Consider the following 24,395-nt stretch of genomic DNA (forward strand, 5'->3'; position numbering starts at 1 on the left):
AAGTGAAATCGCTCAGTCGTGTCCGACTCTTTGCGACCCCATAGACTGTAGCCTATCAGGCTCCTCCATCCATGGGATTTTCCAGGCAAGAGTGCTGGAGTAGATTGCCACTTCCTTCTCCAAGGGATCTTCCCGACCCAGGAATTGAACCCGGGTCTCCTGCATTGCAGGCAGACGCTTTACCTTTTTTCCCTGTAATTCATTTCTAATCTCATGGTGGTGTGGTCTGAAAAGATACTTGATACAATTTCAATTTTCTTAAATTTACCATGTCTTGATTTGTGACCCAAGATGTGATCAATCCTGGAGAATGTTCCATGTGCACTTGAGAGGAAAGTGTATTCTGCTGCTTTCAGATGGAATGTCTTATATGTGTCAATTAAGTCTATCTGGTGTAGTGTGTCATTTAAGACTTGTGTTTCCTTATTAATTTTCTTTCTTGATTATCTGTCCATTGGTATAAGTGGAATGCTAAAGTCCTGCACTATTTTTGTGTTACTGTCGATTCCCCTTTATGGCTGTTAGCATTTACCTTATGTTGGGTGCATGTTTACAATTGTTATGTGGTGTCGTTCCTTGTCTCTTTTAACAGTATTTTGAGGTCTGTTTTGCCTGATATAAGTATTGCTACTACAGCTTTCTTTTGATTTTCATTTGCATGGAATATCTTTTTTCATGCCCTCACTTTCAGTCTGTATATGTTCCTAGGTCTGAAATGGGTCCCTTGTCGACAGCATATATAGGGGTCTTATTTTTGTATCCATTCATCCAGCCTGTGTCATTTGGTTGGAGCATTTAATCCACTTACATTTAAAGTAATTATCAGTATGTATGTTCCTGTTACCATTTTCTTAATTCTTTTGGGTTTGTTTTTGTAAGTCTTTTTCTTATATTACCTGCCTAGAGAAGTTCCTTTAGCATTTGTTGTAAAGCTGATTTTGTGATACTGAATTCTCTTAGTTTTGGCTTGTCTGTAAAACTTTTGATTTCTCTGTTGAATCTGAATGATATCCTCAATGGTTAGACTAATCTTGGTTGTAGTTTTTTTCCCTTTCATCACTTGAAATGTATGCTGCTACTCTCTTCTGGACTGCAGAGTTTCTGCTGAAAAATCAGCTGATAAGTTAATGAAGTTTCCCTTGTATGTTATTTGTTGCTTTTCACTTGCTGCTTTTAACATTTTCCCTTTCAATTTAGTTTTTGTTAGTTTAATATGTGCGTTGGGTGTTTCTTGTTGGGACTCTCTGTGCTTCCCAGACTTGGGTTTCTATTTCCTTTCCCATGTTAGGGAAGTTTTCGATTATAATCTGTTCAAATATTTTCTCACACGTATCTTTTTGAATTACAGTTTTGTCTGGGTATATGCCCAGGAGTGAGAATGCTGGGTCATATGATAATTTTTTTAGTTTTCTGAGGAATCTCGACACTGTTTTCCATAATGGTTGTACCAGTTTGCATTCCCACCAGCAGTGTGGGAAGGTTCCCTTTTCTTCACACCCTCTCTAGCATTTGTTATTACTGACAGGTGTGAGGTAGTCCTTCCCTGTAGTTTTGATTTACGTTTCTCTAATAATTAGTGATGTTGAAGCACCTTTTCATGTGCCTGCTGGCCATCTGTATATCTTCTTTGGAGAAATGTCTGTTAAGGTTTTCTGTCCATTTTTCGATTGGGTTGTTTTATGTGGTTGTATGTTTTCATTTCTCTTGGGTAGATCCCTAAGAGTGGAATGACTGGGTCATATGTAACTCTATCTTTAGTCTTTTGAAAAACTGCCAGACTATTTTTCCACAGTGGGCTTCAATGTCTTACATTCCTACCAGCAGCGTACAAGGGTTCCAATGGCCTCACTGACCCTTGTTATTCTCTGTCATTTTTGTTGCAGCCATCCTAGTTGATGTGCTCAGTGTAGTTTCTTTTCAATTTAAATATTTAATTTTGCATTGTAGTTTAGCCGGTTAACAGTGTTGTGTAGTTTCATTGGGAGTGGCAGAGAGCATTCCAGGCAAGTGCGTGTATGCATGTTCGGTCATGTCTGACTCTTTGCGACCCCATGGATTGTAGCCCACCAGGCTCCTCTGTCCCAGGCAAGAATACTGGAGTGGATTGCCATTTACCATGCCAGGGGATATTCCCGACCAGGGATTGAACCCACACCTCTTTTGTCTCCTGCATTGGTAATTGGATTCTTTACCACTATGTCACCTATTGCACTCATCTCACACGCTAGTAAAGTAATGCTCAAAATTCTCCAGTCTAGGCTTCAGCAATACGTGAACTGTGAACTCCCAGATGGTCAAGTTGGTTTTAGAAAAGGCAGAAAAACCAGAGATCAAATTGCCAACATCTGCTGGATCATCGAAAAAGCAAGAGAGTTCCAGAAAAACATCTATTTCTGCTTTATTGCCTTTGTGTGGATCACCACAAACTGGAAAATTCTGAAAGAGATGGGAATACCAGACCACCTGACCTGCCTCTTGAGAAATCTATATGCAGGTCAGGAAGCAACAGTTAGAACTGGACATGGAACAACAGACTGGTTCCAAATAGGAAAAGGAGTACATCAAGGCTGTATATTGTCAGCCTGCTTATTTAACTTATATGCAGAGTACATCATGAGAAACACTGGGCTGGATGAAGCACAAGCTGGAATCAAGATTGCCAGGAGAAATATCAATAACCTCAGATATGCAGATGACACCACCCTTATGGCAGAAAGCGAAGAAGAACTAAAGAGCCTCTTGATGAAAGTGAAAGAGGAGAGTGAAAAAGTTGGCTTAAAGCTCAACATTCAGAAAACGAAGATCATGGCATCCGGTCCCATCACTTCATGGCAAATAGATGGGGAAACAGTGTCAGACTTTATTTTTCTGGGTTCCAAAATCACCACAGATGGTGACTTTGCAGCCATGAAATTAAAAAACGCTTACTCCTTGGAAGAAAAGTTATGACCAACCAAGACAGCATATTAAAAAGCAGAGACATTACTTTGTCAACAAAGGTCTGTCTAGTCAAGGCTATGGTTTTTCCAGTAGTCATGTATGGATTTGAGAGTTGGACTATAAAGAAAGCTGAGCACTGAAGAATTGATGCTTTTGAACTGTGGTGTTGGAGAAGACTCTTGAGAGTCCCTTGGACTGCAAGGAGATCCAACCAGTCCATCCTAAAGATCAGTCCTGAGTGTTCATTGGAAGGACTGATGTTGAAGCTGAAACTCCAATACTTTGGCCACCTGATAAGAAGAGCTGACTCATTTGAAAAGACCCTGATGCTGGGAAAGATTGAGGGCAGGAGGAGAAGGGGACCACAGAGGATGTGGTTGGATGGCATCACCGACTCAATAGACATGAGTTTGAGTAAACTCCGGCAGTTATTGATGGACAGGGAGGCCTGGCGTGCTGCAGTTCATGGGGTTGCAAAGAGTTGGACACGACTGAGCAACTGAACTGAACTGAATGTCACCTAAGTTATCAGGTGCACAGCAAATTTACCCCTCTATATGTATACATATATCCATTCTCCCCCAAACTCTCCTCCCATCCAGGCTGCCACATGCCAATGAGCAGAGTCTCTTGTGGTCCTTATTGGTTATCCATGTTAAATATAGCAGTTTGTGTACGTGTCTATCCCAAACTCCATAACTGTCTCTTTCCCCCAGCCCTTCCCTGGTAACTATAATTTCATTTTATGTCTTGAATTTTTGTGTTTTTAAAATAAGTTTATTTGTATCATTTCTTTTTAGATTCTAGAGATGTCATATGATATTTCTGTTTCTCTGACTTACTTCACTCAGTATGACAATCTCTAGGTCCATCCATGTTGCTGCAAATGGCATTATTTCGTTCTTTTTAATAGTTGAGTAATATTCCATTGTATATATATGCCAGATCTTCTTTATCCATTCCTTTGTGTATGGACATTCAGGTTGCTTTTATGTCTTGGCTATAATAAATGGTTCTTCAGTGAACACTGAGGTGCATTGCATCCTTTTGAACCTGTTTTTCTCCAGATATATACTCAGCAGATGGAGAAGGCAATGGCACCCCACTCCAGTACTCTTGCCTGGAAAATCCCATGGACGGAGGAGCCTGGTGAGCTGCAGTCCATGGGGTCACTAGGAGTCGGACACGACTGAGCAACTTCACTTTCACTTTTCACTTTCATGCCTTGGAGAAGGAAATGGCAACCCACTCCAGTGTTCTTGCCTGGAGAATCCCAGGGACGGGGGAGCCTGGTGGGCTGCCATCTATGGGGTCGCACAGAGTGGGACACAACTGAAGCGACTTAGCAGCAGCAGCAGCATACCCAGCAGAGGGATTGCAAAGTCATTGGTAGCTCTGTTTTCAGTTTTTATAGGAATCCCCATACTATTCTCCATAGTGGCTGTACCAGTTTACATTCCCACCAACAGTGTAGGAAGGTTCCCTTCTCTTCATAACCTCTTTCAGCATTTATTATCTATGGTTTTTGATAATAGCCACTTTGAATGCTGTGGGGTGATACCTCACTTTGACTTGCATTTCTCTAATAATTAGCAATATTGAACATCTTTTCATGTGCCTCTTGGCCATGTGTATGTCTTGTTTGGAGATATGTCTATTTAGATCTTCTGCCCATTTTTTGATTAGGTTGTTTTGATTAAGTCTCATGAGCTGTTTGTAAATTTTGGAGACTACCCCTTGTTGGTCATATCATTTCCAAATATTTTCTCCCAATCTGTGGGTTGTTTTTTGGTTTCATTTATGGTTTCCTTTGTTGTGCAAAAGGTTTTCAGTTTAATTAGGTCCCTTTTTGTTTACATTATCCTGGGAAACAAATCAAAGAGGATACTGCTGCACTTTATGTCAGAGAGTTCTGACTATGTATATCCTCTAGGAATTTTATAGTCTCCAGTCTCACATTTAGGTCTTTAATCCATCTTGAGCTTATTTTTGTGTATGGTGTTAAAGAATGGTCTGATTTCATTTTTTAACATGTAGCTGTTAAATTTTCCCAGTGCCACTTGTTGAAGAAACTGTCTTTCCACCATTATGTGGTCTTGCTTCCTTTGTCATAGATTAATTGACCAAAGGGGCATGGATTTATTTCTGGACTTTGTATCATGTTTCATTGATCTATATTTCTATGCCTGTACCATCATACTGTTTTGATGACTATAGGTCTGTAGTATAATCTGGAGTCAGGGAGCCTGATTTTTCTTAAGATTGATTTGGCTCTCAGTATAGTTTTAATTTGTACTCTTATTACAAGTAAATTTGAGTATCTTTTCACATAAGGCCATTTTAAGATCTTTGCTGGTGTATTGTCAATTTATGTCTTTGCCTCATTTGTAGATGGGAATTTTGGACTCCCCTCACCACCGCCCCACATTTCGAGTTTATATATTAGAAATAGTACTTTTATCTGTGAGGTATATTGCAAATATTTTCTTCGTTTGTGGTATTTTTAGCAGTATTACTCACAACAGCCCCACACTGTGAGTGGACAAATAAAGTGTGATCTATCCATATATAGATACTGCTCAACAACAGAAAAGAACTGTGTATACATGCTGTAACATAAATGAACTTCAAAAACCTGACGCCCAGTGAAAGAAACCAGACACAAGAGACTGCATACTATATGATGTCGTTTATATAAAATATCTAGAAAAGGCAGATAATATAGAGACAGAAAGTAGGTTAGTGCTTGCCTGGGTCAGGGGGTTAGAGTATGAAATGGGATCAACAGTAAATGTGCATGAGGGATCTTAATGGGATGATAACAAGGTTCTAAACTGATTGATGGCCATGTCCGCACAGCTTGGTAAGTTTGCTAAAACATCACTGAATTGTACACTTGAAATAGGTATATTATATATAAAATATACCTCATAAAATTAGAAAAAAATATTTTTATATTTATCAACCTTTTATTATATTTTGAGTCAAGTTGGGAAGGCTGTTCCCTACACTTGGACTGTGAAATAACTCACCCTGTTTCCTTCCAGTACTTGTATGGTTTCTTTCTTTTTAAAATTCAGATCTCACATCCATTTGGCATTTGTTCTTGCATATGCTAGGCCATTAGGGATCTACCAAATGGGTATCCTGTTGCCTCAGTATAGTTTATTCAAAAGTTTACCTTTGTCCAGTGATTTGAGGTGCCATTTCTACCATATACTAAATTTCTTTATGTACTTCGTCTGTTTGTAGACTTTTTATTCTATTCCATTGGTTTGTCTAATGATGCATCAGTACTATACTGCTTTAATCATGGAACTTTATGTTTTAATATCTGATAAAGCTAATTCACCCTTGTAACTTTTCCTTTTCACTGTTCTTTGTTTTTCATGTAAACGTCACGATCAACCTGTCTAGCTCCGTTAAAACATTTTTATTTTCACTACTACTACTACTAAGTCCCTTTAGTCGTGTCTGACTCTGTGACCCCATAGACGGCAGCCCACCAGGCTCCCCCGTCCCTGGGATTCTCCAGGTAAGAACACTGGAGTGGGTTGCCATTTCCTTCTCCAATGCATGAAAGTGAAAAGTGAAAGTGAAGTCGCTCACTACTACTACTACTACTAAGTCACTTCAGTCGTGTCCGACCCTCAGCGACCCCATGGACTGCAGCCTTCCAGGCTTCTCCGTCCATGGGATTCTCCAGGCAAGAATACTGGAGTGGGGTGCCATTGCCTTCTAGGATTGATTAAATTTGTTAATTAATCAAGAAGAACTGACATTTCTATGATGCTATGGGTTGATATTGGTCTACCAAAAAGATATGTTGAAGTTCGAACCCCTGGTACCATGCAATGTGACCTTGTTTGGAAATAGGGTCATTGAAGATGTAATTGGTTAGGTCATTACTGGAGTAGGGTGGGCCCTTAGTCCAGTAAGAGTGTTCTTGTAAGAAGGAATTCTGCCTCTGTACAGGTTTTCACAGTACAGGCTTGAGATTCCAGCCTGCTGGCCTGTGCCCATATGATTATTTGTTGTTGTTCAGCAGCTCAGTCATGTTCAACTCTTTGTGACCCCATGGACTGCAGCAGGCCAGGCCTCCCTGTCCTTCACCACCTCCTTGAGTTTGCTCAAACTCATGTCCATTGAGTTGATGATGCCATCCAACCATCTCATCATCTGTCGCCCCCTTCACCTACCCTCAATCTTTCCCAACATCAGCCAATTTTCCAGTGAATCAACTCTTCGCATCAGGTGACCAAAGTATTGGAGCTTCACAGCAGTCCTTCCAATGAACATTCAGGGTTGATTTCCTTTAGGATTGACCGGTTTGATCTCCTTGCTGTCCAAGGGACTCTCAAGAGTCTTCTCCATCACCACAGTTCAAAAACATAAATTATTTTTCACTCAGTCTTTTTTATGGTCCAGCTCGCACATCTGTACATGACTACTGGATAAACCATAGCCTTGAGTATACTGACCTTTGCTGGCAAAGTGGTGTCTCTGCTTTTTAATATGCTGTCTAGGTTTCTTCCAAGGAGCAAGAGTCTTTTAATTTCATGGCTGCACTCACTGTCCACATGATTTTGGAGCCCAAGAAAATAAAGTCTGCCACACTGTTTCCCCATCTATTTCCCATGAAGTGATGGCACTGGATGCCATGATCTTAGTTTTTTGAATGTTGAGTTTTAAGCCAGCTTTTTCACTCTCCTCTTTCACCTTCATAAAGAGGCTTTTTAGTTCCCTTCACTTTCTGCCATTAGGGTGGTGTCATCTGCGTATCTGAGGTTATTGATATTTCTCCCGGCAATCTTGATTCCAGTTTGTGCTTCATCCAGCCCAGCATTTTGCATAATGTGCTCTGCATATAAGTTTAATAAGCAGGGTGACAGTATACAGCCTTGTTGTACTCCAATTTTGAACCAGTTGGTTGTTCCATGTCTAGTTCAACTGTTGCTTCTTGTCCTGCATACAGGTTTCTTAGGAGGCAGGTAAGGTAGCCTGGTATTCCCATCTCTTTTAAGAATTTTCCTCTGTTGTGATCCAGTCAAAGGCTTTAGCGTAGTCAATGAAGCAGAAATAGATGTTTTTCTGAAATTCCCTTGCTTTTTTCTATGATCCAATGGATGCTAGCAATTTGATCTTTGGTTCCTCTGCCTTTTCTGAGTCCAGCTTGTACATCTGGATGTTCTCGGCTTACGTACTATTGAAGCCTAGCTTGGAGAATTTTGAGCATTACCTGCTAGCATGTGAAATGAATGCAACCGTACGGTAGTTTGAGCATTCTTTGGCATTGCCTTTCTTTGGGATTGGAATGAAAACTGACCTTTTCCAGTCCTGTGCACACTGCTGAGTTTTCCAAATTTGCTGGCATATTAAGTGCAGCACTTTAACAGCATCATCTTTTAGGATTGAAATTGCTCAGCTGGAATTTGATCACTAGCTTTGTTCATAGTAATGCTTTGTAAGGCCCACTTGACTTCACATTCCAAGATGTCTGGCTCTAGGTGAGTGATTACACCATCGTGGTTATCTGGGTCATTAAGACCTTTTTTGTACAGTTCTTGTGTTCTTGCTACCTCTTCTTAGTATCTTCTGCTTCTGCTAGGTCTATACCGTCACATGAACCAATTCCTTCAAATAAATCTGTGTATATATATGTGTGTGTGTATTTCTTCCCATATATTCTCAGGAGCACACTGACTGATATACATGTTGTTTTTCTCTTCAAGATGTCTTCATTTGTCAAGTCAATTTTTGTGTCTTTTAAGAGTAGTTCAAAATTGAAACTTGTTCTCTATATCCATGATTCTAGATATAACATTCTGGGCTTGCATGGTCTTTCCTTGTGTTTCTTGAAAATGCTATTCCATCCTTGCAATAGTTTGTATATTACACATGAGAGGTCTGGTATCAGGCAGATTTTCTTATTCATATCAGTAATTTGACCTTTTGCATGGAAGCCCTAAAGATCTTTTGTCTTAAAAGTCTAAAATGGTACTAAGATATGTCTCAGAATGGGTAGATTAATGTCAGTTTTCCAAGGTACCATTTCAGTAGTAGAGACCATTTCAATATGTAGAGTTTTCTCTTATTTGTGGAAAATTTTCTTGGATTATTTTAAAGAAGTTAATGTCACCAAAGATAAGATATACAGAGATCATGTGCCTCCTGACACCATGAGCAAATATCAAAGCAACCCCAATTGAGGGACAGTCTATAAAATCACTATTATTCTTTCAAAAGTAAACTGGTTGTCAAGTGGTTAGGACTCAAGTGCTTTCACCGGAGGGCCCCAGGTTCAATCCCTGGTCAGGGAACTAAGATCCTGTAAGCCATGAAGCACGGCAATGAACCATCCCAGACTGAAGGAGCAAGGACAACCAAATAGGAACTGCGTTCCTGAACTGGATCTATGTCCAGTAAAAGGTCACTAGTAGGACAAGTGACATAACTTAGTAACCAAAGTTTGTTCCTATTATTTGCAACCAAGAAACTAGCCAATACCTATCAGTGGTACAATGATGGATCCAAGCAGAGTTCCTTGAACTTAGTACTATTACTATAGTTTATATTAAACACAAACATTAGAGAGTGTTATCCCAGTGAATGTTGATTTTCACAGACCTGAAGTATTACCATGCCCATTACATAGATTAAAAACTCTGATTCACAGAGGATTAAGGGATTTGCCCAAGATTGTTCATCTAGTAAGTGGTGAATCAGTTAACTGAATTCATCTGTATTTCAGTCACAGTGCTTCTTAATTAATGCCTTTTTCTGACAACTCTTATTTTTCCAGGAAACTACTGCATAGTCACTTGGTCATGAAAGGCCAGAAAGAAACCTACCTGAAGCCTGATGCCACTGCATGTTTTGGAAATTGTTGGGTTGATCATCCATTGAAAACTAAGTTTATGATGTTCCATATTATTTGGTACCAGTGAAAATGGATGTTCAGTGTGTAATTCCTTCAAAAGAGACATAGCCAAAGAAAATCAATTCTATTATTCCTGATAGAATTGTGCCACAAGCAGTATCTGCCACATGTCGACTCTCAGATGTTTTATACACTTGAAATATTCCACCAGTTAGATATGAAGTGATTGGGTTTTCTCTTTCACTGTCAGTGGAATAGCCTGCCACAAGCCTGACTCTCCTGCCTCTCACACAAATCTCCACATCGTGATTTATGTTCCTGAACAAATTAGACTTAATTTAAGAGCAAATCATCAGCAACAGGTATGATAATCTTGGCAGAACATTTATTTTAATTAATTGCTTTCTGCCTAACATAGACGGGTGCTGGTGCCATTTACCCTATATGGATTAGTGCTGTCATGTAGGTAATTTTTTTTCTTCTTCTAGAACTTAGTCTCATCAGTTTTAAATTACAAAGGCATTGGTTTACTTCACATTTAATCATAACAATCTAACTTCTAAGGCAATATTTATATAAGAAACTTGTGGAAGAAAAGTGGATTTTAACCACTCTACAGCATTATAGATTCCTGTCCCCTAGACATAGGCCCTGTTGGGTTCCATGGGGGTCACAGTGTTCCAGGTTAGATGGCTGGAAACACCCTCATCTTCATGAGCTTGGCAGGGGGTTGTGGTGGTGAATACTTGAGTGATTTTAGGACAACTAATTTTTCTTTCCTGTGCAGTTATCAGCTTCACTATTTATAGTTCAATGAGAGGTGAAAAGAAAAGAAACACTCTATGGAAGTTTACCACTGTAATTGCCAAAGGTATCTTGCAGTGGTGGTAGAAAACACAGCTAAATAGACTCCATCTTCTCAAACATGTTAATTAGAAATGATATGATTTTTGTGAAGAAGAGAGACACAGCTAATTCTAAACCCAAGAAGGGTTCCCAGGGGCAAGGCAGCATAACTCTAAAATAACTACATAAGCATGAAGCTTAAAATTTTAATTGGGTAAGTCATAAGCTATAAGACTTTAAAACTAACGCTTAAGCCTTTTACCTTATTAGATGGTCCTTCATATTCAAATCAGTGTTTAATAGTTGCATAGTCACTTTTTTCAACACTATAGGGAAATTTAAGCCTTCCCCACCTGAAGTCTAGTGTGAATTTATCAAATTCTGTATAAATTCAATAATAAGCATAGAAAGTAAAGTGTCTTCCTCATATTGGTAATGAATCAATCTCAGGAGGTGCAGTGGGAATAAATAAATGTAAAAAAAAAGTCTGTATGACAGCCAATTATGATCAAAACCCTGTTTAGGTTTTTACAATATAAAATAGATGTAGTATTGAAATGACACAAATTTTGAATCATTATTAACTTTATTTGTCACTCTTTATAGACATTGGTCCACTTTCACATAAAAAGTAGGGAGTATCTACTTCCACTTAACAACTTAACATTCTATATAGAACAATTTTGTACCGTAAACCAGAGTAACTTACACAAGGGGGAAAATGACTGAAATCATGCCCCAAGATGTCCCCCAAATGTTTCTGTGTATATGATTACAAGTGTCTTAACTCCACAAAGCTAGTTCCTTCTTAGATTAATGTAGTATGTTTAATATCCACACTTGACCATTCAGATCACCAAACTTCCAGAAGAGATTAAAAAAACAGCTATCATCTGTCAATCAGATGCAACTGAAAATGTGAATGACTGTGTAAGCACATTCATACTTAATAGCTGCTTGAAGTTAAAAACCTTTTCTTGTTTCAGAGATATTTACATTAAGACATTTACAAATGGTTCATAGTATATAACAGCCCAAATGTCACTTTTAACCTGTCCTGTGTAAGGAAGTTAAACATTTCAAATTCAGTGCATTTTCCCAACATAAATAACACAAACTATTCTAAATGTTTTACATTTATTACAGTGCATATTTCCAAACAGTAAATGGAATGAAATCATATTAAATGGTTATATCATCGTATTTAAGCATATTATGGAATCTATATCACACAAGTCAACTCACATCAATACTATATAATTCACTCTAAAAGAACATCACAGGCGCACACAAAAGAGAACAAAATTTGGTTTTTTATAAATTTAAAGTGTACTACCTAGTTTAAACTACACTAAAAGATTTATTTTAATGAAACAGCCAATTTTCAAACCCTCTTTCTTTCCAAGTTTGGCATAAGGAAAGTTCAATCCATTCGAATCTTCTGGTTTGTCATCCTATAAATGATGCTATCATATCCAGGATCCATGTTCCAAATATTGTAACAGGTGACAATCAGAGTCAAGGCCAAGCCGATCATTATCCAAAGTACCAGGTTGAAAACCACGGAATATTCAAAATTATATTTATATGCAAGGTTATAGGGAGTTGAGGGGTCCTTCTACAATAAAAGAAAATCAAGATGGAAGAATATTAAGTTAGGAAATTACAGCTTGATAGCTGTGATTCATTTATGTAACAAACATACTAAGTGGCATAAGAGCTACATATACTAGGAACTAAGAAGGAGGAGCCTTCACGGAGAAGATAAACACTCTGTTGGTGGAAGCAGAAAGTGACTCAACTGGTTGAGAAAATTTGGCAATACCAATAAAGTTGACGGTGTGCATATATGGTGATCCAGCCAGCTCATACCCTAGGGAACACTTGTATATGTGTAGAGAGACATGTACAAGGATGTCTATCAACAGAACGGATAACTGGCACATCCATGCAATGGAACATATAGCAGTAAAATGACCTCAACTACTCTATCAGCATGCATGACTCTTAAATACTGAGCCTTTGCTCAGAGAAAAAACATAGTATGATTCCAAACAACATTGTTTAAGCCTAAATGAAGTGAAAGTGTTAGTCACTCAGTAGTATCTGACTCTGCGACCCCATGGACTGTAGCCCACCAGGCTCCTCTGTCCATGAGATTTCCCAGGCAAGAATACTGGAGTGGGGTGCCATTTCCTTCTCCAAGGGATCTTCCTGACCCAGGTCTCCTGCATTGCAGGCAGATTCTTTACCATCTGAGCTATCAGGGAAGTACTTAAGGATAATACATCTGTATTAAAACTGTAAAGAAAAGCCAAGGAATGGTTAACATAATACTCGAGAGAGCAGTTTCCTCTAGGTGGGAAGGTAGAGGAGTAAGACAAGAGGGAGCTTCAAAGGAACAGGTATTACCTTCAGCTTTAGAGTGTTACATATTAAAAATTCTTTAACTAGTGTTACATGTTACATACTTTTGTATTGTGTGTCTGGAGGGTGTATCCTGCCAGGGAGATTTTACATTCATTTCTGCTGGATGGGGGCCACCCCTCTTACCAGCTTAGGACCAGGGTTTGTGTTAATTTCTTGGCCTGAGGCTTCCCTAGGAGACATTCCACCACCCCCAACACATACCCTGCCTGCACAGCACCCGAGTGGCCTTTCTGTCTCCCTTTGCTGGTGTGTGCGTGCTAATGTCACTCCAGTCGTGTCCGACTCTTTGCGACCCTATGGACTGTAGCCTGCCAGGCTCCTCTGTCCATGGGATTCTCCAGGTAAGAATACAGGAGTGGGTTGCCATGCCCTCCTCCAGGGGGTCTTCCTGACCCAGGGTTTGAACCAGTGTCTTTTACATCTCCTGCACTGGCAGGCAGGTTCTTTACCACTACCACCACCTGGAAGACCCCCTTTGCTGGTAGGTAGGCTGTTTTCTAATCTACCCTCTCATTGTGGGCATGGCCCTTTTGGCATCCCAGCTACACAAGAAAGTCTCAGTTCCAACTCCCGACAAATAGCCAATCCCTTGGTAACCCAACTGGCAATGTCCTCAGGATAGCCTGGTTATTACACAGTTCTCCAGTTCCCCTTACTTTCTTGAGAGTTAAACTATGCACTCAAAAGGGTAATTTTTTTTTTTAATCGGCCATTATCTAGATGCTCTGCGTGTGAAAATTTTTCGGTTTGTCTAGCTTGGTGTGCTGTTTCAAACAGAGGTTCTCCCACTCCTATTTAGGATGAAACAATCTCAAACCAGCCATGTCCAGGTTGTCTTCAACACACATTACCTTTGAGCATCTCACTCTTCAGTCCCACGGGGCCCAAAGGAGAGTGTCCATAAAGGACTGGGGATCTGACTGCTCTGAGAGATAAAGCCAGCTATAAATTATGTTCTTGGCCACATGATGCTTCGGCTGTGTGCATATACACTTGTTTTACTAGGGCTGGCACCCTTGCCTATGATCCTCTAAATGCTTAAAAATCAAAGTAAGATCCAGGCCAAAAATTTGTAGAATTAGTACGTAGCAGGAAAATGAGAGCCTATACCACAAAGACAATGAGCCTCTGAGAAAAGCAGATTCCACAAGTTGAGAGCACCACACTCCTCCTGCACGTTAATGTCTGACATTTCTTTGTAATACCTGTATTTGAATTATCTCACCAGCTCCGACAGATTTGCTTTTATGCCTAACAAAGTACATTATCTGATTACAATCCCAAAGAACTGAGCATCACTTACAAAACACAATACCTCCGTGAATAAAAAACCTATGTTTTAATCACTTTCAGATTTACTGATTGCTCATGCATACTGCCCACAGGTGATACAAGATTTGGTGAGTTTTTAAAGAGTTCATTTTACAATTTTAAAGCGTGATCCAAAAATGTACTCACCACTTGTTTTGTCTCAAGAATATTCCTCGTCTTCCTCACAAGGGATGTGTCAAATGATCTGACAGTCACTAACTCTACCACTGCATTCCCACCATAGAGATTGTACATGTCATCTGCAAACTGAAGCGTTATCAGCATTAGTAAGAATCTCAATACACATACTTATTAAAATTTTTGTAAAGCTTCGGTGCACCTACAAGAACACAATTACCTATTGCCTCATGAAATGCAGTCTTAAAATAGGCAAGTCTTAAAGGTTTTGATTATGTTAAAATATTCAGAAAACTGTTAAGATTCAGCTCAAATACTCAGAATAAGAAAGAAGTCACTGAATTTGTTGGCGTATAAATTGGGAGCAGGGAAATGGAAAAGGAAATCTTTCTAAGTGGTCTCTGGTTAATCACACCTACAAAGGTTTTAACTGAAGCCTCACTGAAGGGCTGCAGGTGAACAACTTCAAGGGCAGAGGAAAAGCAGCATTTACTAGTATCTACTACATGTCTGGTGCTGTGCCAAGTGGTGTTCTTTGATTATTTCATAGCGTTTAATGGGGACAGCGTTTCAGGGAAGATGAAAGTCCTGGCAATGGACGGTGGTACAGTTGCACAACAATGTGAATGTTTTTAGTGCCACAGAACTGTACACTTACAAATAGTTAAATGGTAAATTTTACAGTAGCTATATTTTACCATGATGAAAAAAGTACTGTACTAGAGTTCTCAATCATTTCCTATGCTGCCTCTGCCAGCTTTAGAAAGAGATGATCTCTGGTGGTCCAGTGGTTAAGATTCAGCTTAGTGCAGGGGCCCACGTTCAATCTCTGGTGGGGGAACTAAGATCATGCAAGCTGTGCTGCACAGCTCAAAGAAGGAAAGACACATTGACATCCCACTATATACCTGTGACCTACCTACTCCATCCTCAGCCCTCAAAGAAGGTGAGTAAAAGACTTCAATCAGTAGTATTGCACTAAGCAGATTTTCCCATTAGGAAGTGAAAAGTTAAATGGTCATACTCTTAACTGCTCACACCCCATTGATGATTTACCTTTTGCAGAGCATCAGTAAGGATCTTAGAGGCATCTCTAAATTGTTCAGAGTCTTCCCCATAGTGTTTCCCAATTTCATCCAGGCCTGCTAGCTCCAGTGAGTATAAATCGGGAGAATGATCCTTGGCTAGATGCTTATGTCGAGACAACTTAGGAGAACAAACAAAAGGAAGTGGATAAAGTAATGTCAAACACAGCCAGTTGGAGTTTTATACCTAAAAGGTATAACAGGGGCACCCCAGTGTACCACAGTATGGGCTTCCCAGGTTGCTCAGTGGTAAAGATCCACCTGCCAATGCAAGAGATGTGGGTTTGACCCCTGGGTGAGGAAGATCCCCTGGAGGAGGAAATGGCAACCCACTCTAGTATTCTTGCCTGGAGAGTCCCATGGACAGAGGAGCTTGGTGGGCTACGGTCTATGGGGTCACAAAGAGTCAGACACGACTGAAGTGACTGAGCATGCATACATATACCACTATATACAAAGTCTGGGAGGGTGACAAATGGAACCGGTTAAAATGGGAGTTTCTGAAATCCAACACAGATTTTAGTTTTTAGAAGCAATTGTAATAAAAACTTGTTTTAAAATTTCTAAAAAACCTCAGATATGGGCCAGGGTATGAGAGAACAGGTGGTTGGACCAGTCTGATCCTAGAGAGAGATGAGCCCATCAGTGCTCACCTCCCACTCACTAGCACTACACTTCCACACTCTCCAAACCAACCCCACTGAAAGTTTGGGCAACAACTGTAGAAGATAGCACACAGGTTAAGTTTTTCTATCTCATCATAGGATTAAAAAGAAAAAAAAACCATTCACCTCCCCCGCCACCCCCAAAAAAAGAACATACTACACGCATTTTTATTCCCTTCCTGAGTGGGTTGACAGCACTGTTAGTCAAAACTGTATTTTCTATTGAGGTCTATTTTAGACCCAAAGATAAAGATACAGTAATTAAGTCTTAATATCTGAGAAGAAATCAACAGGTCAGGACTATAGCCAGGGGAGGCCTTACTCCTAGGCCTGTGTACTTGGAATCTCTCTCCTAAAAGTAAAAATGCAGAGTAATGTGTTAATATCAGATGAGTTCAAAATCCCCACCACCACCACTAATTTCTCAACTTCCATGGAATCATAAATCTAAGGCATATGTAAACTTTTTGATTGGTTTCATTACCATTCAAGGAATCTCTAGAAATGTCTTCTGAAGCCAGAATAAATGGAACTGACAAATGAGAGTAGCCTACTTACCAAAGTTGAAATATCACGTAGCACTTGCAGTTCAGAAAGAAAAAGGAGATCAACCTGCAGAGAGCAGAAAGAAATGAGCATTATCTTAAATATGCACCCAAGATCTGTATTTGCCATCTAGCAAGTAAGGCTCAGGAAGTTACAGACATTAAACACATGAGTGAATTTATGCAACTGTCCTCCATTTGCTAGGTTCATTTCAATTGAAAATGCTTATACAATAGTACTTCCTAACAAAATGGTGATAAGTTATTCTCCAGCACAGCGACTACCTCTCAATAACTTCATTTTTGATAAAGCCATGATAAAGCATCCAAACTCTAAAGTGGTTTTCCCTCAGGGCATCAGAATATTCTGGCGCACTGCAACGAGGTCTTGCCAATAGACTCATTTGCTCACACCCCTTGAAGAATAAAAGGTGGTAGTCCTGGTCATCCAGAGTAGGTGAAGGGAGGCTACCACAAAGGTGGCATGCCGTGTGGTTAAGAGGGTGCATGAACAGGTGAATAGGTGGTAAAGCTGACATACAGGAGTCAAAGGAAGGGTAGCACCCTACACTGGACAGTTGAGAATGAACAGAAAAATGAGGCAACACACCAGAAGAGGCAGTGAATAACAGCTCCCACATTACCAGATCTACCCAGTTCCACCCACCACCAAAGTAGTTCCTGTGATTTCTGGCCTGTCAGGATTAACTGGTGGCAACCCTTGCACTAGTCTGTCATACTATTTACTATAGCTCAGCTCACAAAAAGTCAGGTCATGAGAATCATTTTTTAAAAATTACACTAAAGGAAAAAAAGAATCTACTCCAGCAGGAAGCTTGTAAAACTTTTCACTTTTTAAAATTTCAAGTTTGCTCTAAAGTCAGAGGCGTGAGAAAGCAGTAATATTCATTTATTCATTCAATGACTACACTACTTACTTCATTGTTCCTACTCAGAGAATTGAGGGGAAGTGAAGTGAGAACAGAGTTTTCTTGAAATAGTCGATTGCGGAGCTGTCTGAGCGTTACTGAGAGATCTTCAAAAACTGAGTTTGCCTTCCCCACCATGTACACTCTCTGGAAGAAGAATCCAAAATTGTATTACATTCTGTAGATTAATTCCAATATACCAAGGTCTATCAGCATTTTTCATAAAATTTGTTTTAAATTTTCATTAAATAATTAGAGCTTATTTTTCAAAGCATTTAAAATAAAAACTATCACAACTTACTTCCTCACTGGGAGCCAGCTGCAAAACCACCGGAGTTTCTTCAGAAAATAAGGAGTGAATGGAATTTGCCACACTGTCAAGACTAAAAGGAACTGCCTGAAATTTAGGAGTGAGACCTTAATTATTATCTGAATCCAAGCCGGAAGAAAAATCATTTAAATAGCATTAAAAAGGGAGCCTTAAAAAAAGTACCAGCATTTTCTATGGAAATTTAAAAGACCCAAATCATATCCAAATACAAAGAACCTGTTTGAGGATACTGAAGATTAAACAGCCCCCTAGTGGGCCAATGAGTTTGTGTCTCCAAATTGCCTAAATAAGAAAAAACTTGCAAAATTAAGGACAAAACACTATCGTGTACAAAGCATCACTTTCAGGTGGTCATGCGTGTGCTCAGCCCTTCAGTCAAGTCCAACTCTTTGCAACCCCATGGACTGTAGTCCGCCAGGCTCCTCTGTCCATGGAATTCTCCAGGCAAGAATACTGGAGTGGGTTGCCATTTCCTCCTCCAGGGGATTTTCCTGACCCAGGGATCAAACCCATGTCTCTGGCATCTCCTGCACTGGCAGGCAAGTTCAGTTGGTCATTCAGGTATTTTTTAGCAGGAACACATTTGGTTTCAATATTGATAAAATGTGCCACAATGAATGTATACTCTACAATAATTTATTAACTTGCGTTTAAGAGGTGAAGGGAATTTGAAGACTTGAATTTGATTGAAAGAAACAGACCTCATTTTTCATTTCAAAACTTTAAAAATGTTTAAGGGATGGGAGGGAGGTTCAAGAGGGAGGGGACATACATCTATCTATGGTTAATTCGTGTTGATGTAGAAACCAACACAACATTGTAAAGCAATTATTCTCCAATTAAAAATAAATAAAAATTTAAAAATAACTTTTAAAAAAGGAAAAAATGTTTAATAAGGTGTAGGGTTCAGTCTTCGGATAGACTGAAGATTCTTAGGCAAGGGACAAAGTATGTCACAAGAAATTTGAATGTGAAATTTATCTTGGGACCACATGGTATTAATAAACTGAAATTGGCAATTGTGATAAAATGTACCTTTCCCCCTGAATTTCTTGTTACAGTATATCATACATACGGCACTTCCCAGGTGGCTCAGTGCTAAAGAATCTGCCTACCAATGCAGGAGACACAGGGTCTGATCCCTGGGTTGGGAAGATTCCCCTGGAGAACAAAATGGTAGCCCACTCCAGTATTCTTGCCTAGAAAATTCCCATGGACAGAGCAGACTTGTGGGCTACAGTCCCATGGGGTCACAAAGAGTTGGACACAACTGATCACGCACGCACACAACATACATATAATATGGTGCATACATCTTGGCTTAACAGTTCAGGGAATATTTATAAATGGATATTCATATAGCTCCACCAGATCAAAATAAAACATCAGCACCCTACAAGCCTCTCTACCCACTCCCTTCACCCCCAAGGGTAATCAAAATTCTGACTTCTACTCCTATAGACCTGTTTCTGCCCCCACATTATTTTTTAAAAGAGATAATGGTAATTTTTTCCCTCAAAAAGTATTTTATTCTTATCATTATTAAAACAAGCAATATAGTAGCAATGTTTTTGTTTTAATGGAGATTTCTCAGAGCTATTTTTTTCAGGAGTTTCTTTTACTATTAAAAGGTTCATGTTTATAAGTAGCACGTTAATGTGGGCCAGGCAGAAATAAATGTGTTTAGTAACTGTGAAAAGAAATTAATTTTTTTCTCTTACTCAATGCATATCAACTCTTCCCCAGATTCTCTTAAAATAAGTTAATGATTAACTGAAGAAGGGGAAGAGAGTTCCAACTTGCAAAAGCATCCTTTTTATAAGCATCCCGAGTCAGCCACAAACGTGCTCCTTTTGCAATCCCACAGTCAACTTCCTTGGGCTTTGGAAGGAATATGAGAACGCGTAACACAACTCTCCAGCCTCATTTCACCTCAGTGGCATTCATGGCAGGAAAGTTGAAGATTAAAGGTGACATGTCCCTAGCAATCAAACTGGAGAAGCTACTGAGTCAGGTGAACGCCAAACTGGGAAGGAAGAAGGGATACAGACACGCTAAACTGGAAAAGGAAAAAAAGCTCATGCTTAAAACTTTATTATAAGGATACACACATGTTTGTCCCAGAGAAAATAGAAATTCTGTATCTACAGGACTTGAAACTAATGATAACAGCTAGCTAATCAAATAGAAGCTTCATTAAGTGGAATTCTAAAGCTTTTGTTTGTTTTGGGGTGGATTTTTTCCCTTTGAGGCAGTCAGTCAAGGTTAAGCAGTAACATGAGCTCTTTTCACAGTTTCTACTCATGTAAAATGAGGCTACTCTTTTCAAAACGTTTAATTTCAGATTGTAAGCTAATGAAAATCTGAAGGGCATTTTGGATTTTTAATGTCTTTTTTAAAAGAGATCTTCTATCACACACAGCAAGCTACTTAATAATCTTTGTGAGGACTAAGAAAAATGTTTTAATACACCTTTCATTTTTATTGTTCCCCCCCCATTTAGTCTGAAATTCTTCTGGTTTCTTTAGCTCACTAATTTGCAATCTTTGAAATTATGTAACATGTGCATTTAAGGTTATAAATTCCCTTCTTACCACTTTAGCTGCACCCCACAATTTTAAAAATATATGGTACATTTTCAGTTCCAAATAATTTCAAAATCACTGCTGTAGTTTTCTCAACCCATGAATTATTATTATTTTTTTAAATACAAATGTATAATCAAAAAGTGGAGATCATGTACTTAGTTATTGCCAAAAGTATATGAGCCATCTACTTCTTCTGAAGGGAAGTACTGTAAAGTAATTAACCTCCAATTAAAATAAATAAGTTTATATTAAAAAAAAAGAAAACAGTGAAAGAAAATGGAGTACGCACTGAAAAACCACCCATGAATTATTTAGGACTGTGTCTGTTCCACTATCTTTTCTTATTGACTTTTAAAAAATTTTATACACATGCCACTTAAGAGACCAGTAGTTCTATACGATTTTTTATGAAAATAAGTTTGCCCGTTTCCTATTCATCTGAGGTACTCTCTTTCCTCCATCTTTTTTCTTCCTCACTTCAAGTTAATTTTTGTCAGTTTTATTAACTGACATACATCACTGTATAAGTTTAAGGTGGATGACATAATCATCGTGAAATTATTACCACAGTAATAATTACCATCATCATACAGATACAAAAAAGAGAGAAAACAAAAAAAATTTTTTTTCCTTGTGATAACTTAGAATTTACTCTTTTGACAGCTTTCATATGTATCATACAGCAGTGTTAACTACACTCATCATGCTGACATTGTAGCATTCACTTTCAAATCCTTTGTTTCCTTTTCTTTTTACCACCATCTCTAAATGATGTGTTTATATTGGTACATCTTGATTTTTCAATTTTAGGCATTACCTATTCACTGCCCATTATAGAAGATGAGGATTTAGCTCTCCCACATCACCAACCAGAGCCCTGTCTCCTTCCATGCAGTTTCTCTCTCTGTACCTTTCCAATACTTACATCATAAATCATTTTATTATGTCTACTTAAACAGTACTCTCACCTGGCTTCATACTGTGCAATTACTGCTTTTCCCTTCTTGCACATCTAATCCCCAATGGCAATGATGACGAATCTGCTACCATTTTACTCTCATTCCTTTGTCACGACAGCATCTTGTCTCTCTGGTAAGACTGTCAGTGTCCTTGATGGGTCTTCAGTTTCACTCATATTTAGGTGTTGATTTGACTTTAGCCTACCTCAGTTCAGCTCAGTTCAGTTGCTCAGTCGTGTCCGACTCCTTGCGACCCCATGAATTGCGGCACACCAGGCCTCCCTGTCCATCACCAACTCCTGGAGTTCACCCAGACTCACGTCCATCGAGTCCGTGATGCCATCCAGCCATCTCATCCTCTGTCGTCCCCATCTCCTCCTGCCCCCAATCCCTCCCAGCATCAGAGTCTTTTCCAATGAGTCAACTCTTCACATGAGGTGGCCAAAGTACTGGAGTTTCAGCTTCAGCATCATTCCTTCCAAAGAAATCCCAGGGCTGATCTTCAGAATGGATTGGTTGGATCTCCTTGCAGTCCAAGGGACTCTCAAGAGTCTTCTCCAACACCACAGTTCAAAAACATCAATTCTTTGGCACTCAGCCTTCTTCACAGTCCAACTCTCACATCCATACATGACCACGGGAAAAACCATAGCCTTGACTAGACGGACCTTAGTCGGCAAAGTAACGTCTCTGCTTTTGAATATGCTATCTAGGTTGGTCATAACTTTTCTTCCAAGGAGTAAGCGTCTTTTAATTTCATGGCTGCAGTCAACATCTGCAGTGATTTTGGAGCCCCCCAAAATAAAAGTCTGACATTGTTTCCACTGTTTCCCCATCTATTTCCCATGAAGTGATGAGACCGGATGCCATGATATTTGTTTTCTGAATGTTGAGCTTCAAGCCAACTTTTTCACCCTCCACTTTCACTTTCATCAAGAGGCTTTTTAGTTCCTCTTCACTTTCTGCCATAAAGGTGGTGTCATCTGCATATCTGAGGTTACTGATATTTCTCCCGGCAATCTTGATTCCAGTTTGTGTTTCTTCCAGCCCAGCGTTTCTCATGATGTACTCTGCATATAAGTTAAATAAGCAGGCTGACAATATACAGCCTTGACGTACTCCTTTTCCTATTTGGAACCAGTCTGTTGTTCCATGTCCAGTTCTAACTGTTGCTTCCTGACCTGCACACAGATTTCTCAAGAGGCATGTCAGGTGGTCTGGTATTCCCATCTCTTTCAGAATTTTCCACAGTTTATTGTGATCCACACAGTCAAAGGCTTTGGCATAGTCAATAAAGCATAAATTGATGTTTTTCTGGAACTCTCTTGCTTTTTCCATGATCCAGCGGATGTTGGCAATTTGATCTCTGGTTCCTCTGCCTTTTCCGAAACCAGCTTGAACATCTGGAAGTTCACGGTTCACGTACTGCTGAAGCCTGGCTTGGAGAATTTTGAGCGTTACTTTACTAGCATGTGAGATGAGTGCAATAGTGTGGTAGTTTGAGCATTCCTTGGCATTGCCTTTCTTTGGAATCGGAATGAAAACTGACCTTTTCCAGTCATGTGGCCACTGCTGAGTTTTCCAAATTTGCTGGCATATTGAGTGCAGCACTTGCACAGCATCATCTTTCAGTATTTGAAATAGCTCAACTGGAATTCCATCACCTCCACTAGCTTTGTTCATAGTGCTGCTTTCTAAGGCCCACTTGACTTCACATTCCAAGATGTCTGGCTCTAAATGAGTGATCACACCATTGTGATTATCTGGGTCATGAAGATCTTTTTTGTACAATTCTGTGTATTCTTGCCACCTCTTCTTAATATCTTCTGTTTCTGTTAGGGCCATACCATCTGTCCTTTTTTGAGCCCATCTTTGCATGAAATGTTCCCTTGGTATCTCTATTTTTCTTGAAGAGATCTCTAGTCTTTCCCATTCTGTTCTTTTCCTCTGTTTCTTTGCATTGATTGCTGAAGAAGGCTTTCTTATCTCTTCTTGCTATTCTTTGGAACTCTGCATTCAGATGCTTATATCTTTCCTTTTCTCCTTTGCTTTTCGCCTCTCTTCTTTTCACAGCTATTTGTAAGGCCTCCCCAGACAGCCATTTTGCTTTTATGCATTTCTTTTCCATGGGGATGGTCTTGCTCCCTGTCTCTTGTACAGTGTCACAAACCTCATTCCATAGTTCATCAGGCACTCTATCTATCAGATCTAGGCCCTTAAATCTATTTCTCACTTCCACTGTATAATCATAAGGGATTTGATTTAGGTTATACCTGAATGGTCTAGCGGTTTTCCCTACTTTCTTCAATTTAAGTCTGAATTTGGTAATAAGGAGTTCATGATCTGAGCCACAGTCAGCTCCTGGTCTTGTTTTTGTTGCTCTAAACCCGAGGACTCATACCTTGTGTTTGTTTCTATCATTTGCAGTCATTTTTTAAAGGTATCATTTTGTTTTTTTCAGATTTAACTACATTGTGGTCAGAGAAGGTGGTTCATATGATACTGATAGTATCCGTTAAGCTTTGCCTTGTGGCCTAGTACATGGTCATTTTTTTGGTAAATATGTCATGTGCTTGGAGATACTGTATACTAGACCACAGGAAAAGTCTGAAAAAAACCCCCCTCCCAAGTCAGCATCATATATACCAGTGTTATAATGCAATGAAATTAGAAACTGAGTAATTAACAATTATCCTGAAAGAACCCACATGTTACAACACTTCTAAATAACTCATGGGTAAAGATGGT

The 24,395-nt window shown here is 39.3% G+C and overlaps 1 protein-coding gene across 3 annotated transcripts in view; it reads right to left on the reverse strand.

The window, feature by feature from the left end:
* Positions 1-24,395, reverse strand: part of ATP6AP2 (ATPase H+ transporting accessory protein 2) — a 44,275-nt gene that overhangs the window by 12,212 nt on the left and 7,668 nt on the right. For 2 of the 3 annotated variants that reach the window (XM_040266184.1, XM_040266183.1), the window contains exons 4-9: positions 18,071-18,166; positions 17,779-17,916; positions 16,854-16,907; positions 15,602-15,751; positions 14,555-14,674; positions 9,792-9,911 (exon numbers count right to left, since the gene is read on the reverse strand). In XM_040266184.1, the coding sequence (XP_040122118.1) occupies positions 9,792-9,911; positions 14,555-14,674; positions 15,602-15,751; positions 16,854-16,907; positions 17,779-17,916; positions 18,071-18,166 (678 nt within the window). Of the gene's footprint in view, positions 1-9,791; positions 9,912-11,233; positions 12,285-14,554; positions 14,675-15,601; positions 15,752-16,853; positions 16,908-17,778; positions 17,917-18,070; positions 18,167-24,395 lie in introns of those variants that run through there. The other variant, XM_040266181.1, reaches the window with a different exon arrangement.

The sequence above is a fragment of the Oryx dammah genome, unplaced genomic scaffold, assembly GCF_014754425.2.
Source record: "Oryx dammah isolate SB20612 unplaced genomic scaffold, SCBI_Odam_1.1 HiC_scaffold_23, whole genome shotgun sequence".
Classification (NCBI taxonomy): domain Eukaryota; kingdom Metazoa; phylum Chordata; class Mammalia; order Artiodactyla; family Bovidae; genus Oryx; species Oryx dammah.